The sequence below is a fragment of the Lithobates pipiens genome, unplaced genomic scaffold (assembly GCF_037356315.1).
Source record: "Lithobates pipiens isolate NorthernLeopardFrog02 unplaced genomic scaffold, aLitPip1_a1.2 Scaffold_30, whole genome shotgun sequence".
NCBI classification, from domain to species: domain Eukaryota; kingdom Metazoa; phylum Chordata; class Amphibia; order Anura; family Ranidae; genus Lithobates; species Lithobates pipiens.
This window is the reverse complement of record NW_027507791.1, coordinates 6,396,620-6,410,292: the sequence shown is the minus strand read 5'-3', so window position 1 is coordinate 6,410,292 and position 13,673 is coordinate 6,396,620. Positions and strand designations below refer to the sequence as shown.

The following is a 13,673-nucleotide window of genomic DNA, read 5'->3' as shown; positions in this document are numbered from 1 at the left end:
AAATGCCTCCTGCATTGCTCCTGTTTCTTCTTGCTGGAGGCTACCATTCTGCTGAAGCCCAGAGCCCCTGAGCAGAAGTAAATCATAAAGCGGAACAAAACCGTTAACATTTTCAAAAAAACAGGTATATTCCTGAAAAATGGGCAGATTCAACACAGAAATTAAATCAAGTGCCTCATTCAAAACAGATTACAAATGGTCATTGATGCTAAAGGGTGCTAGTCACTCCACGGCAGCAGCACCGTTTTTAGGTCTCACTCTGCTCTCTACATTTCTTCATGAAGCCGTTCATCACAACAGACACAACCACATTTTTAAAATAACTTTAATTAAAGGTTTTTGCAAAGGTAAAATATTAAAACATAAAAGATCAAAAAAGTTGTCTAATCGGAGTCTAAAGCGTGGCATTTAAAAACATAAGACAAAAAAAAAAAAAAAAAGCAACCTCCGTCTGCCATTGTACAGAATTTTACAGACATAATAAATAGCTTTGCCCCCCCCCCCCCCCCCCATTCCACAGAACTGTATGTACAACAGCAGTTGACATTAGTAAATTAAAAAAAAAAAAAAATCCCCTATCAGTCCCCTATAAAAATCCAATCTAAGAACCCCCATGTCACACAGGAGCGGGCCAACGTACAAAGAAATTCACATTTAACAAACCTTAACCTGCGTCTTCTCAGCTCCCCGTCGATTGCATTTTTTATTTTTTTTTGGAAAGCAGAAGATAGGTATTTGAAGAGGGCCTCCAAAAACCGTGCGAGAACAGGAACATTAGGGTGTCTTGTGCTGGCGGAACCTGATGCGCCGAGCGCTACCCCCAAACCACCAGCCATGCCCGGCCTTAAAGTTCTGAAAGTCCATATAAAAACCAGAAGGTAAGGTGAGCACTGGCCATTAGGGGGCAGCTCTGAGACAACAATTCTCCCCCCCCCCCCCAAGCAGCCAAAAATGGGGCTCCGCTTCTACTATGCAAGCCGGGCTTTGGTCAACCGTAGCTTCCATCTCTTTAGCATAGGCACTAGTCACAAGGCAATAAAATGTATGTCTCCCCCCCCCGCATACATCTCCGCTAGCCTCCCCTCTGGTGATGTGTCATGTACAGGGCAGTAAAGCACTGCATAAGGCAACCACTGCTCTGCGAGCCCTGCTGCAACTTCCGCTAACCAGGAATGGCTCGGGGGGGGGGGGCGGTTGGGTTGGGTATGAAAGGTTCCCAAAGGAAGTCACAGCAGTCTAGTCCCTTCCCTCACAGTGCAACCCAGATGACCTTCCCCAGGGGACTGCTACATCCTCTGGAAGGAAAAAAGAGATCAGCCAAGCCCCGGAAACTACACACAGATGTCAGGGGGTCAAAACCGGAGGGGGTGGGACACCTTGGGAGAAAAACATATCGGCTTTGGGAGACAGGAAGATACAAGTGAACTGCTGGGAGATGAGAGAGGCCTGTACAATACATTGGGACACCAGTGACTGGCTGAGGAGAGAAGAATACTTCCAATAAAAGCACTTGTATATGTCTTTGGGGCGGGGTTAGGGGTGGGAGATAAAATCATGAGATCAGATCAGTCGAAATATACAGGACAGAGAGGATCAGGCAAAGAGAACAGTAAAAGAATCTTCGCGGAAAATGCTCCGGAGCCATATTTGTGAAGCCTGAGGAAGGGGCGGGGACTGTAATGTATATGTAGGGGTGGTGGGCAGCGATCCCGCACAGTCTCTTCCTGCAGTGCAGCCCGTCCACCAATCCCACAGGGACATGCCACTTGAGTTTCTTGTCATTGGTACCAGGGAAAGGGGCGTTTCCCACGCTGTCAGGATTGGTTTTAGTTTAACCAGTTTTCAGTTTCGTCCCCTTACTCCAAACACCCTTCATTGGGATGGCTGTGGGGTGGGGGGGGAGGTTTTCACCACTCTGCGTCACCGATGGCTTTAGAGAAGACAAAATCACGACCGTTCAGGTTCATAATCCCATCCTTGAGGTGAAACTTCCACTTGTTTTTACTCCGGTGGATCTGGGGAAAAAACAAAAAAACAGAATAAAAATCAGAAAAAGCATTTCACAGGTTTGAGTTAAAGCTGAAGTTTGCTTACATTTTGCCTTCCTTGGTTCCTCACTCATCAACATGCTAATTAAATATTTAAATAATAAAACCGGATTTCATGATGTACCATATTTTAGATCCAGTGATGTCATCACTGAGCCTCCCAATGCAGGCAGATCATGGATGGCTGGTGGGTGGACCTGCAGGATGCTGTGCCTTGAAAAAGTATTCACACCCCTTGAAATTTTCCACCTTTTCGCATGTTACATCCAAAAACGTAATTGTATTTTACTGGGATTTTATGTGATAGACCAACACAAACTGGCACATAAGTCAGGAATTTCAACCGCGCTCATAATTACAAAAATCTAAAAAAATATATATATATATCTAAAACTTATAACAGAATAATATGTATACACTATAACTAGTCAAAAATTATAATACAAAAACCCAACTAAGTGAATAATAAAAATATACTCTATAACTCATACAATAATCAAGTGAACAAAAAAAAAAAAAAAAATATATATATATATATATATATATATATATATATATATATATATATATATATATATATATATATATATATATATATATATATATATCAAAAATTATATACAAGCAACAGTTCCTCATAAAGACATAGTAATGAGCATACAGTGGTAAAGTGCACAGAATTTTTGTGAACAATCAGAAATATTATGAATAGAGTGCTCAAAAATTATATATAAGAAAACAGTTCTTCATCAAGATGTAATCGTGGGCATAACAGTCCAATAATCATAAGTGTTTCTTCTCAAGAAATCCTATGCGGGTACAAGAGAGAGAATTACCTTCAACACCGTGCTGATAAATGGTAAAAATGCGCGCTTACCAAATCCCAGAATCAGAAAGGCATTTGATATCAGAAATCTTAGGGGTCATCAAGTTTATAAAAAAAAAATTTTTGTATTAGTTAATTTTTGCCCTCACCCAATATGGAGCCTGTGGTGTCACGTGGCGGCCATGTTGGTGTGATGTACTTCCTGTTTTCCATCATTTCCGGTTTCCTCCCCTCAGCTCAGAACAAGGCTTGGTTCTAGTTTGTGTATATAAAACGTGATGCGTCAGCGCGTCGCCCATGCCCCAGACGATGCCACATATGGCGAAACGTACGTAGGGTGGTCTTGATGTGCTTGACGCAAATCGCGTGACATTTAGGCGTTCGCTTTGCCGGCCGGCTTTTCTTAACGCTGATTTGACCTATGTTTGCGAGTATGTTTTTTATTATGGAATAAAAGATTTTGGTTTACGGTTTTACGCTATGGGAATCTTTGCTTGCCTTTTATGAATGGTCCAACCACGTGAAAATGAGGTGATGTCCCTGTGTGATGACCCCTAAGATTTCTGATATCAAATGCCTTTCTGATTCTGGGATTTGGTAAGCGCGCATTTTTACCATTCATCAGCACGGTGTTGGTGAAGGAAATTCTCTCTTGCACCCGCATAGGATTTCTTGAGAAGAAACACTTATGATTATTGGACTGTTATGCCCATGATTACATCTTGATGAAGAACTGTTTTCTTATATATAATTTTTGAGCACTCTATTCATAATATTTCTGATTGTTCACAAAAATTCTGTGCACTTTACCACTGTATGCTCATTACTATGTCTTTATGAGGAACTGTTGCTTGTATATAATTTTTGAGCACTTTATATATTTTTTTGTACACTTGATTATTGTATGAGTTATAGAGTATATTTTTATTATTCACTTAGTTGGGTTTTTGTATTATAATTTTTGACTAGTTATAGTGTATACATATTATTCTGTTATAAGTTTTAGATATTTTTTTTTAGATTTTTGTAATTGTGAGCGCGGTTGAAATTCCTGACTTATATGCTTTATAGGTGTGTATCACATCGTATCAATCGCAGCCTTTAGATATTTAGACTGATTGTTGAGAGATTTCTTTAGCGCAGTATTTTTTTCCCAAATTTTTGTACAAACTGGCACATAATTGTGAAGTGGAAGGAAAATTATTGTTTTCAACATTTTTTACAAATAAATATGTGAAACGTGTGGCGCCTTTGAGTCAAGTGAGCCCCCTTTACTCTGATACCCCTAACTAAAATCTAGTGGAACCAACTGCCTTCAGCAGTCACCTAATTAGTAAATAGAGTCCACCTTTGTGTAATTTAATCTCAGTATAAATACAGATGTTCTGTGAAGCACTCAGAGGTTTGTTCGAGAACCTTAGTGAACAAACAGCAGCTTGAAGGCCAAGGAACACAACAGACAGGCCAGGGATAAGGTTGTGGAGAAGGTTAAAGCAGGGTTAGGTTTAAAAAAAATAAAATAAAAAAAAAATACCAAACTTTGAACATCTCACGGAGCTCTGTTCAATCCATCATCCGAAAATGGAAAGAGTATGGCATAAATGCAAACCTACCAAGACATGGCCATCCACCTAAACTGACAGGCCGGGCAAGGAGAGCATTCATCAGAGAAGCAGCCAAGAGATCCATGGTAACTCTGGAGGAGCTGCAGAGATCCACAGCTCAGGTGGGAGAATCTGTCCACAGGACAACTATTAGTCCTGCAATCCACAAATCTGACCTTTAAGGAAGAGTGGCAAGAAAGCCATTAGAAGTCCCATTTGAAGTCTGTGAGAAGCCATGTGGGGGACACAGCAAACATGTGGAAGAAGGTGCTCTGGTCAGATGAGACCAAAATTGAAATTTTTGGCTTAAAGCAAAATGCTATGTGTGGTGGAAAACTAACACTGCACATCACTCTGGACACACCATCCCCACTGTGAAACATGGTGGTGGCATGTTGTGGGGATGTTTTTCTTCAGCAGGGACAGGGAAGCTGGTCAGAGTTGATGGGAAGATGGATGGAGATAAATACAGGGCAATCTTAGAAGAAAACCTGTTAGAGTCTGAAAAAGTCTTGAGACTGGGGTGGAGGTTCACCTTCCAGAAGGACAACGACCTTAAACATACAGCCAGAGATACAATGGAATGTTTTAGATCAAAGCATATTCATGTGTTAGAATGGCCCAGTCAAAGTCCAGACCTAAATTCAATTGAGAATCTGTGACAAGACTAGAAAATTGCTGTTCACAGACGCTCTCCATCCAATCTGACGGAGCTTGAGCTATTTTGCAAAGAAAAACGGGCAAAAGTTTCACTCTAGATGTGCAAAGCTGGTGGAGACATCCCCAAAAAGACTTACAGCTGTAATTGTAATGAAAGGCGGTTCTACAAAGTATTGACTCAGGGGGGCGCCATACAAATATACACCACACTTTTCACATATTTGTAAAAAAAAAAAAAGAAAAAAAAAAAAAAAATGAAAACCATTTATAATTTTCCTTCCACTTGACAATTGTGCCACTTTGTGTTGGTCTATCACATAAAATCCCAATTAAGTACATTAATGTTTTTGGTTGCAACATGACAAAATGTGGAATATATCAAGAGGCATGAATACTTGTAGCTTCCTATAAAACACCACAGCACCCGGCCTCAGTCCTAATACAAGCAGTAGATTGGCTCTTGGGAGGAGTTATGTAAATATGAAGATGCCTTGATATGCGGGGGTCAGTCTGACGGAGTGGGTGTTTCTAGGCAGGCTATATTTGCATAGGTAACATCCACATGTGATGCTGAGTGTCCATGATTGAAAGAAATTAACTCCAATGAATAAAAAGGGGCTGGCCAAGGACTGTCTTGCTTGATGTTACTGGACATCCTCCAGCCCAAAAAATGGAGGTGGGTTCTGTCTTGCTGCAGATTTTAATGCATATTCTGAGAAGCTGACAGTGTGCAGTGAAATCAGAGTAAGCAATTTCAGTCTTGGAGGACCTGTACAACTGTGCAAGACTGAAGGGAAGGCTGGGAGGTCAGATTTAACTGAAGTCTAACTGGTTGCTCGGGGGTTACAGCCCTGAACATGTCATTGCTCTCTGGACCGCATCACTGACACAAGCAACTTGTGATCACAAGACGGTCATAGCTGACTGTTCCCGGAAGAGGCACAAAAGACTCTACATCACTCTACCGGAGGGAGGGAGGAAAAAAAAAAAAGAAAGAAAGCAAAAAGGTGGAGGGGGGACAAGGCCTCTATAGTAGAAGGTCAGCACACCGCAGTAGGAATGGGTACAAATATTTTTATTTGCAATGTGGGCAGCCCAATTAACTACTTCAGCCCCGGAAGATTTTACCCCCTTCCTGACCAGAGCACTTTTTGCGATTTGGCACTGCGCCGCTTTAACTGACAATTGCACGGTCGTGCGACGTGGCTCCCAAACAAAATTCCCACAAATAGAGCTTTCTTTTGGTGGTATGTGATCACCTCTGCGTTTTTTATTTTTTGTGCTATAAACAAATACAAAAGAAAAGGGAGCGACAATTTAAAAAAAAAAAAAAAAAAAAGCATTCTTTTTTTTACATTTTGCTATAATAAATATCCCCCAAAAATATATAAAAAAAATTTTTTTTCCTCGGTTGATGCTGATACGTATTCTTCTACATATCTTTGGTAAAATAAAAATCGCAATAAGCATTTGATTGGTTTGGGCAAAAGTTATAGTGTTTACAAAATAGGGGACAGTTTTATGGCATTTTTATTCATTCAATTTATTTTTTACTAGTAATGGTGACTGCGGCATTATGGCGGGCACATCGGACATTTTGGGACCATTGTCATTTATACAGCAATCAGTGCTATATAAATGCACTGATTCTTGTGTAAATGTCACTGGCAGTGAAGGGGTTAACCACTAGGGGGAAGTGTATGGGTTAAGTGTGGCCTGGGGTTTCTAACTGTGGGGGGAGTGGCTACGTGTGACCCGTCACTGATCTCTGCTCCCGATCACAGGGAGCAGAGATCAGTGACAGTCACTAGGCAGAACTAGGCATGCTAATGTAAACAAGCACCCCCCCCCCGTTCTTCCTCTTCATGAGGCGTTCGCGGGTATCCTGTAACCCGGCTCACGGAGCTTGCTGTGGGCGGGCGTGCGCCCGCCTCTTAAATCGGGAGTCCGCCGGGACTCCGCGTTTTTTTTTTTTTTTTTTTTTTAAAGCCAGCAGCTACAAATACTGCAGCTACTGATTTTTAAAATAGTGACACTTACCTGTCCAGCGCGCCCGCGATGTCGGCACCCGAAGCCGATCTCTAGATCGTCTGTAAGGTGCTGCCGCCGCCATCTTGGGTATGGGAATCAGGAAATTGAGCCTTTCGGTCCCCGCTGCCTCTGGGATCTGTGTGTTTCCCAGCAGGCAGCGGGGCACTTGCGGAAGGGGGCGGGCACTTGCGGAAAGGGGCGTAATCTACGCCCCTTTCCGCAGAGAGCTATCCCGGAAGTGGGTGCAGTTACCTGGATTATCCAGGTAACTGCACCCCCCACCCCCCTCCCCCCTGAAAGGTGCCAATTGTGGCGCCGGAGGGGGGGAGGATTCCGATGAGCGGAAGGTCCATTTTAGGGTGGACCTCCGCTTTAAAGGGCCACATGCAGGTACGTTAGTTTGCATGTACGAGCCCTTCTGCAAACGTTTATCGGCAAGAGGCGGTCGGCAAGCAGTTAAAACTTTTTACTTTACTCTAATTTCTAAGGCAGGAAATTTGAAACATAGGATGTAGATGAAAGCCAAATCAGTAACAACTCATAGAAGCTTTAACATGTTAATGTAATTTCAAAAGTAAATTTTAAAATATTTATAAATCTGCAACTTTAAAATAATCCCTGGTGATCCTGCCATGAAGGTCCTCGTTCAGGCACTTCCTGTTCTAGGGTCACAACTCTCTCTCTGTCTCCTAATTGTGCTCCTGGCATTGTCAGACGGCCACACAGGCTTCCAATAGAGACTACAACACACATTAAGAGACAATGAAGGTCACATGATGGGCAGGTCAAATGTAACTAAATGGTATACACTATTTCACAAAGTTTAATGTGATGATGGGTTTACCTTCTCTGCTGGGTGAAGATGGCGAGTAGCCATCAGTGAATTAGCTGATCCAAGTCGGATCAATTCGCTAACCTCCAGCTGCAGATCACAATAGAAGATTTCCAGCTTCTCATTCTCTAGTTTAGAATGCCGTTTCAAATAAGAACTCTTCTGCCATCTGCTGGTGAAATGTTATAACTACCGGCGACACCAGCATGACATGGAATCGCCTTCTGCATCCAAGCCTTAGGGTCCTTTCACACGGGGCGGATCAGTTCTGATATCCGTTTGCTCAGCGGGGATCACTCCGCCGATCCCCGCTGAGCAGGGAGATGACAGCTCCGTCTCTGCACACTGCGCAGGGACGGACCTGTCACAGCGCCGCTCTCCCCTATGGGAGATCGGATGACGACGGACCGCAGTGCCCGTCGTCACCCGATCCGATGACGGATGGAAAAATAGCTTTTTCCTCCGTTACACTTTTTCGGATCGGAGCGGGTCGGATGTCAGCGGACATGTCACCGCTGACATCCGACGCTCCATAGAGCTCTATGGAGCACCCGTTCAGGTCCGCCTGAAAAACTGACAGGTGGGCCTGAACGGGACCTCAGTGTGAAAGAGGCCTTAAAGTGGTTGTATGGTCAATTTTTTAACTTTAACCTACAGGAAAGCCTATACCTGGCTTACCTGTAGGTAAAAAAAATATCTCCTAAACCTGTACGGTTTAGGAGATATTCCCCTCGGTATGCGCCGCTGACTGCAGCGGCGCATGCGCACAAGGGGGTTCTCGCCGTGAAAATCCGGCAGCGCTCGTCCGGCCGGACTGAAATCTCCCGCGCGCATGCGCGGGAGTGACGATATCGCGGCTCCGGCCACTCACAGCGCCGGAGCCGCGATACCCGGAAGAGACGCCGAGGGAGCATGTCAGCTCCCTCGGCGTGGATCGGGCCAGATGTCGGGGCCTCGTTCTAAGGTAAGTATTTCATAATGAGCTAGTATGCGGTGCATACTAGCTCATTATGCCTTTTGCTTTGCAGGTTTAAAAAAAAAAAAAAAAAAATTGCGGGTTTACTACCGCATATATATATATATATATATATATATATATATATATATATATATATATATATATATATATATATATATATATATATATATATATATATATATATATATATATATATATATATATTCTCTCCTCTATTCTGCTGCTGACCACCTCTATGACAAAATCTCTCCCCTGTCCTGCCCCAACCAAGCCACTTCCATCTACAATAAATCCCTGTCCTCCACCCTGGACAAGCTCGTTCCCCTCACTACACGCAGAATCAGGCCTCGACCCCTACAACCCTGGCAAACAGCTGATACTAGAATTCTCAAAAACGTAGTCGCGCTCTTGAGCGTCTGTGGCACAAGACCAAGTCTCGCAAAGACTTCAACCAATACAAATCTACCCTCCAAAAATACTACTCTTTCCTCCACACTGCTAAGCAGACCTATTTTACAACACTTATTAACACCTTCTTGTCCAGTCCCCGTAAACTTTTCTCTACCTTCAACTCTCTACTCCGTCCTCCGCCGCCTCCACCCACTGACTCACTCACTGCCCAGGAGATTGCTAATCACTTCAAAAACAAGATTGATACAATCCGTGATGAAATCTCCACTCTACAGGTATCTCCCCCAGTTAAGACCCCACTACAACAGGTACTCTCAACGCTCCCCTTATTCAAAACTGCTACTACAGATGAAGCTGCTAAACTCCTTTCTAACGCCCACCTAACCACCTGCCCCCTGGATCCTATTCCCTCTCAAACTACGGTCGCCATCTGACTCTATCCTACACTCTCTAACCCACATCTTCAATCTCTCCCTCACCTCTGGCATTTTCCCCAATGCTCTAAAACACGCACTGGTCACCCCCATACTTAAAAAGCCGTCCTTGGACCCTACCAATCCTAACAACCTACGCCCTATCTCCTTGCTTCCATTTTCCCTCTAAACTCCTTGAACGCCTGGTTTACAACCAACTGAGTGACTACCTCATTAACCACTTGCTTACTGGGCACTTAAACCCCCCTCATGCCCAGACCAATTTTCAGCTTTCAGCGCTAATGCACTTTGAATGACAATTGCGCGGGCATACAACACTGTACCCAAATGAAATTTTTATCATTTTTTTTCCCACAAATAGAGCTTTCTTTTGGTGGTATTTAATTACAGCTCGGAGTTTTATTTTTTGCTAAACAAACAAAAAAAGATGCAAAAAAAATAAAAAATCATGTTTTAATAGTTTGTTATAAAATTTTGCAAACGGGTCATTTTTCTCCTTCATTGAAGTGCGCTGCTTAGGCGGCACTGATAGGCTGCACTGGTGGGCACTGATAGGCATAGTTAAGGTGGCACCGATAGGCACAGATAAGGCGGCACCGATGGGCACAGATAAGGCGGCACTGATGGGCACAGATAAGATGGCACTGATGGGCACAGATAAGATGGCACGGATGGGTGGCACTGATAGATGGGACTGATGGGCACTGATAGGTGGCTCTGATGGGTGGCACTGCTGGGCGGCACTGGGGTGCAGCACCTTTGAGGCAGATTGTGGGCACTGCTGGGTGGCACTTACTTTTAATAAGTGGGGCACTGCAGGGGGCAGGTGGGCACTGTCAGGGGGCAGGTGGTCGCTAGCAGGGCTGGCCATGATCGGGACTGATGTCCCGATCACGGCCGCCGGTGAACGGCTTTTTTTTTTTCTCCTCGAGCTGTCAGCGCGAGGAGGAAGAATAGCCGATTACCGGCTCCGTTATATCACATGATCAGCTGTCATTGGCTGACAGCTGATCACGTGATAAGGGGGTCGGGATCGACCCCTTGCACGGATCGGTGATCAGGCGAGTCTCATGGATTCGCCGATCACAGGGCAGGCAGGCCGCTCGTACACGGGGCGACGTCAATAGACGTAGTCCCGGAAAAGAAGATCCGCGCTGTAGCCGTCAATTGACTATAGCGCGGATCTCAAGTGGTTAAAAACAACCTTCTTGATCCCCTTCAATCTGGATTTCGCCCTCAACACTCAACAGAAACTGCTCTTTTAAAACTCACAAATGACCTAGTAACTGCAAAAACCAACGGACACCATTCTGTACTCCTACTTCTGGACCTTTGCAGCTGCCTTTGACACGGTCGACCACCCCTCCTCCTCAAAAAGCTTCACTCCCTCGGTCTCCGTGACTGTGCTCTTCAGTGGCTCTCATCCTATCTATCCCAACGCACCTTCAGTGTCACTTACAATTCTACCTCCTTCACTCCTCTTCCCTTCTGTCGGAGTCCCCCAAGGTTCTGTTCTTGGACCTCTTATTTTCAATCTACACCTCTTCCCTGGGTCAGCTGATAGCCACTCATGGCTTTCAATATCATTTCTACGCTGACGACACACAAATAGACTATCCCCCCTTCAGTCCATCATGAATGCTGCTGCCAGACTCATCCACCTTACAAACCGCACAGTGTCTGCTACCCCTCTCTGCCAATCTCTTCATTGGCTGCCACTTGCCCAACAAATTAAATTCAAAATACTAACACTTACTTACAAAGCCATCCACAACTCTGCCCCCAGCTACATCATTAGCCTAGTCTCAAAATACCAACCTAATCGCCCTCTTCGTTCCTCCCAAGACCTCCTTGCTCTCTAGCTCCCTCATCACCTCCTCCCATATCCGCCTCCAGGACTTCTCCCGAGCCTCTCCCATCCTCTGGAACTCACTACCCCAATCTGACAGACTGTCTCCAAATGTATACACTTTTAGGCGATCCCTGAAAACTTTCCTCTTCAGAGAAGCCTATCCTGCCTCCATCTAACAAGGTCACTATTGTCTCCATTAGCTCATCCCCCACAGCTATTACCCTTTTGTATAACTTGACCCTCCCTCCTAGATTGTAAGCTCTAACGAGCAGGGCCTCTGATTCCCCCCCGTCTTGAATTGTATTGTAAGGTCTACCCCAATGTTGTAAAGCGCTGCGTAAACTGTTGGCGCTATATAAATCCTGTATTATAATAATAATAATAATAATGGTCTGCCTGGATGCAAATTCCATGTCATGTTGGGGTCACCAGTAGCTAGTCTTAGTCCGTAGGGTTTAATGTTGAGTTGGCCCACCCTTTGCAGCTTCAACTCTTCTGGGAAGGCTGTCCACAATGTTTAGGAGTGTCTATGGGATGTTTGACCATTCTGCCAGAAGCGCATTTGTGAGGTCAGGCACTGATGTTGGATGAGAAGGCCTGGCTCACAGTCTCCGCTCTACTTCATGCCAAAGGTGTTCTATTGGGTTGAGGTCAGGACTCTGTGCAGGCCAGTCAAGATCCTCCACCCCAAACTCACTCATCCATGTCTTTATGGACCTTGCTTTGTGCTCTGGTCCAAATCCTTTGGTGGGGGGATTATGGTGTGGGGTTGTTCTTCAAGGGTTGGGATTGGCTCCTTAATTCCAGTAAAGGGCACTCCTAAGGCATCAGCATACTAAAGACATTTTGGACAATTTCATGCTCCCAACTTTGTGGGAACAGTTTGAGGATGGCCCCTTCCTGTTCCAACATGACTGCGCACCAGTGCACAAAGGAAGGTCCATAAAAGGCATGGATGAGCGAGTTTGGGTCCTGACCTCAACCCAATGGAACACCTTTGGGCTGAATAAAAGCAGAGACTGTGAGCCAGGCCTTCTTGTCCAACATCAGTGTCTGTCCTTACAAATGTGCTTCTGGAAGAATGGTCAAACATTCCCATAGACACACTCCTAAACCTTGTAGACGACCTTCCCAGAAGAGTTGAAGTTGTTATAGCTGCAAAGGGTGGGCCAACTCAATATTGAACCCTACAGACTAAGACTGGGATGCCATTAAAGTTCATGTGCCCCAATACTTTTGACAATATGGTGTGTAGATATAACACACACACACACAAAATACTGAATGATAAAATATGTAAATAATTTTCAGGTGACAAAAATGTAGTTAATCTTCACGTTTTGATTTCCTCCAGTACATTACTCATAGAATTGCTATCGAGTTTTCCAAAAACCTATCCCTGTCAGGTAGTAAGGGGATAGTGGCAAACACATGCATGAGGATACCCAACTGGCACCCTGTGCTCCATCTTTGCTGGGATCAGGCCGCCCACCCCGCCATGGATCAGACCAGCCCCTCTGCCACGATCAGGCCATTCCACCCAATGAAAAGCGGTTATACCACAACTGATTTTGTCTGTTTAAAAAGGGAGGACACAAGCTTTGCTATGAGCAGCGGTTGCAGTTTACAGAAACCCCCCTACTTCCTCCACCCACCTTGTCATATTGGCACACAACGACATTCTCTGTATCAAACAGCTCCTGACCCTCCTCATCACTGACGTCATCTTCGCTGTTCAGGGGTTCCTGGGGAAGAACAGGGAAGAATTTAAACATCAAAAACAAAAAGGCCAAGCAAACTGCAATATATCTTAGATAAAAGTTCAGACAAAACTTGGTCACTATGTCTTCCACACACTCACCAGCACACTTTATTAAATACACCCGTTCAATTGCCTGGTAACACAAATTGCTAATGTGCCAATCACATGGCATCAGCCTCTATACCAGAGAAGTTTACACTCTAATGTCCCATCTGTTACACACTAGTATTGTTA

At 44.3% G+C, this 13,673-nt stretch overlaps 1 protein-coding gene across 1 annotated transcript in view; it reads right to left on the bottom strand.

Annotated features, from left to right (window-relative positions):
- Positions 1 to 309: 309 nt before the first annotated feature.
- GTF2A1 (general transcription factor IIA subunit 1) overlaps positions 310 to 13,673 on the bottom strand; it is a 40,020-nt gene continuing 26,656 nt past the window's right edge. Inside the window, exons 8-9 of the mRNA XM_077463573.1 lie at positions 13,333 to 13,422; positions 310 to 2,015 (exon numbers count right to left, since the gene is read on the bottom strand). Coding sequence (XP_077319699.1) covers positions 1,908 to 2,015; positions 13,333 to 13,422 — 198 coding nt within the window. The 3' untranslated portion in view covers positions 310 to 1,907. The remainder of the gene's footprint in view (positions 2,016 to 13,332; positions 13,423 to 13,673) is intronic.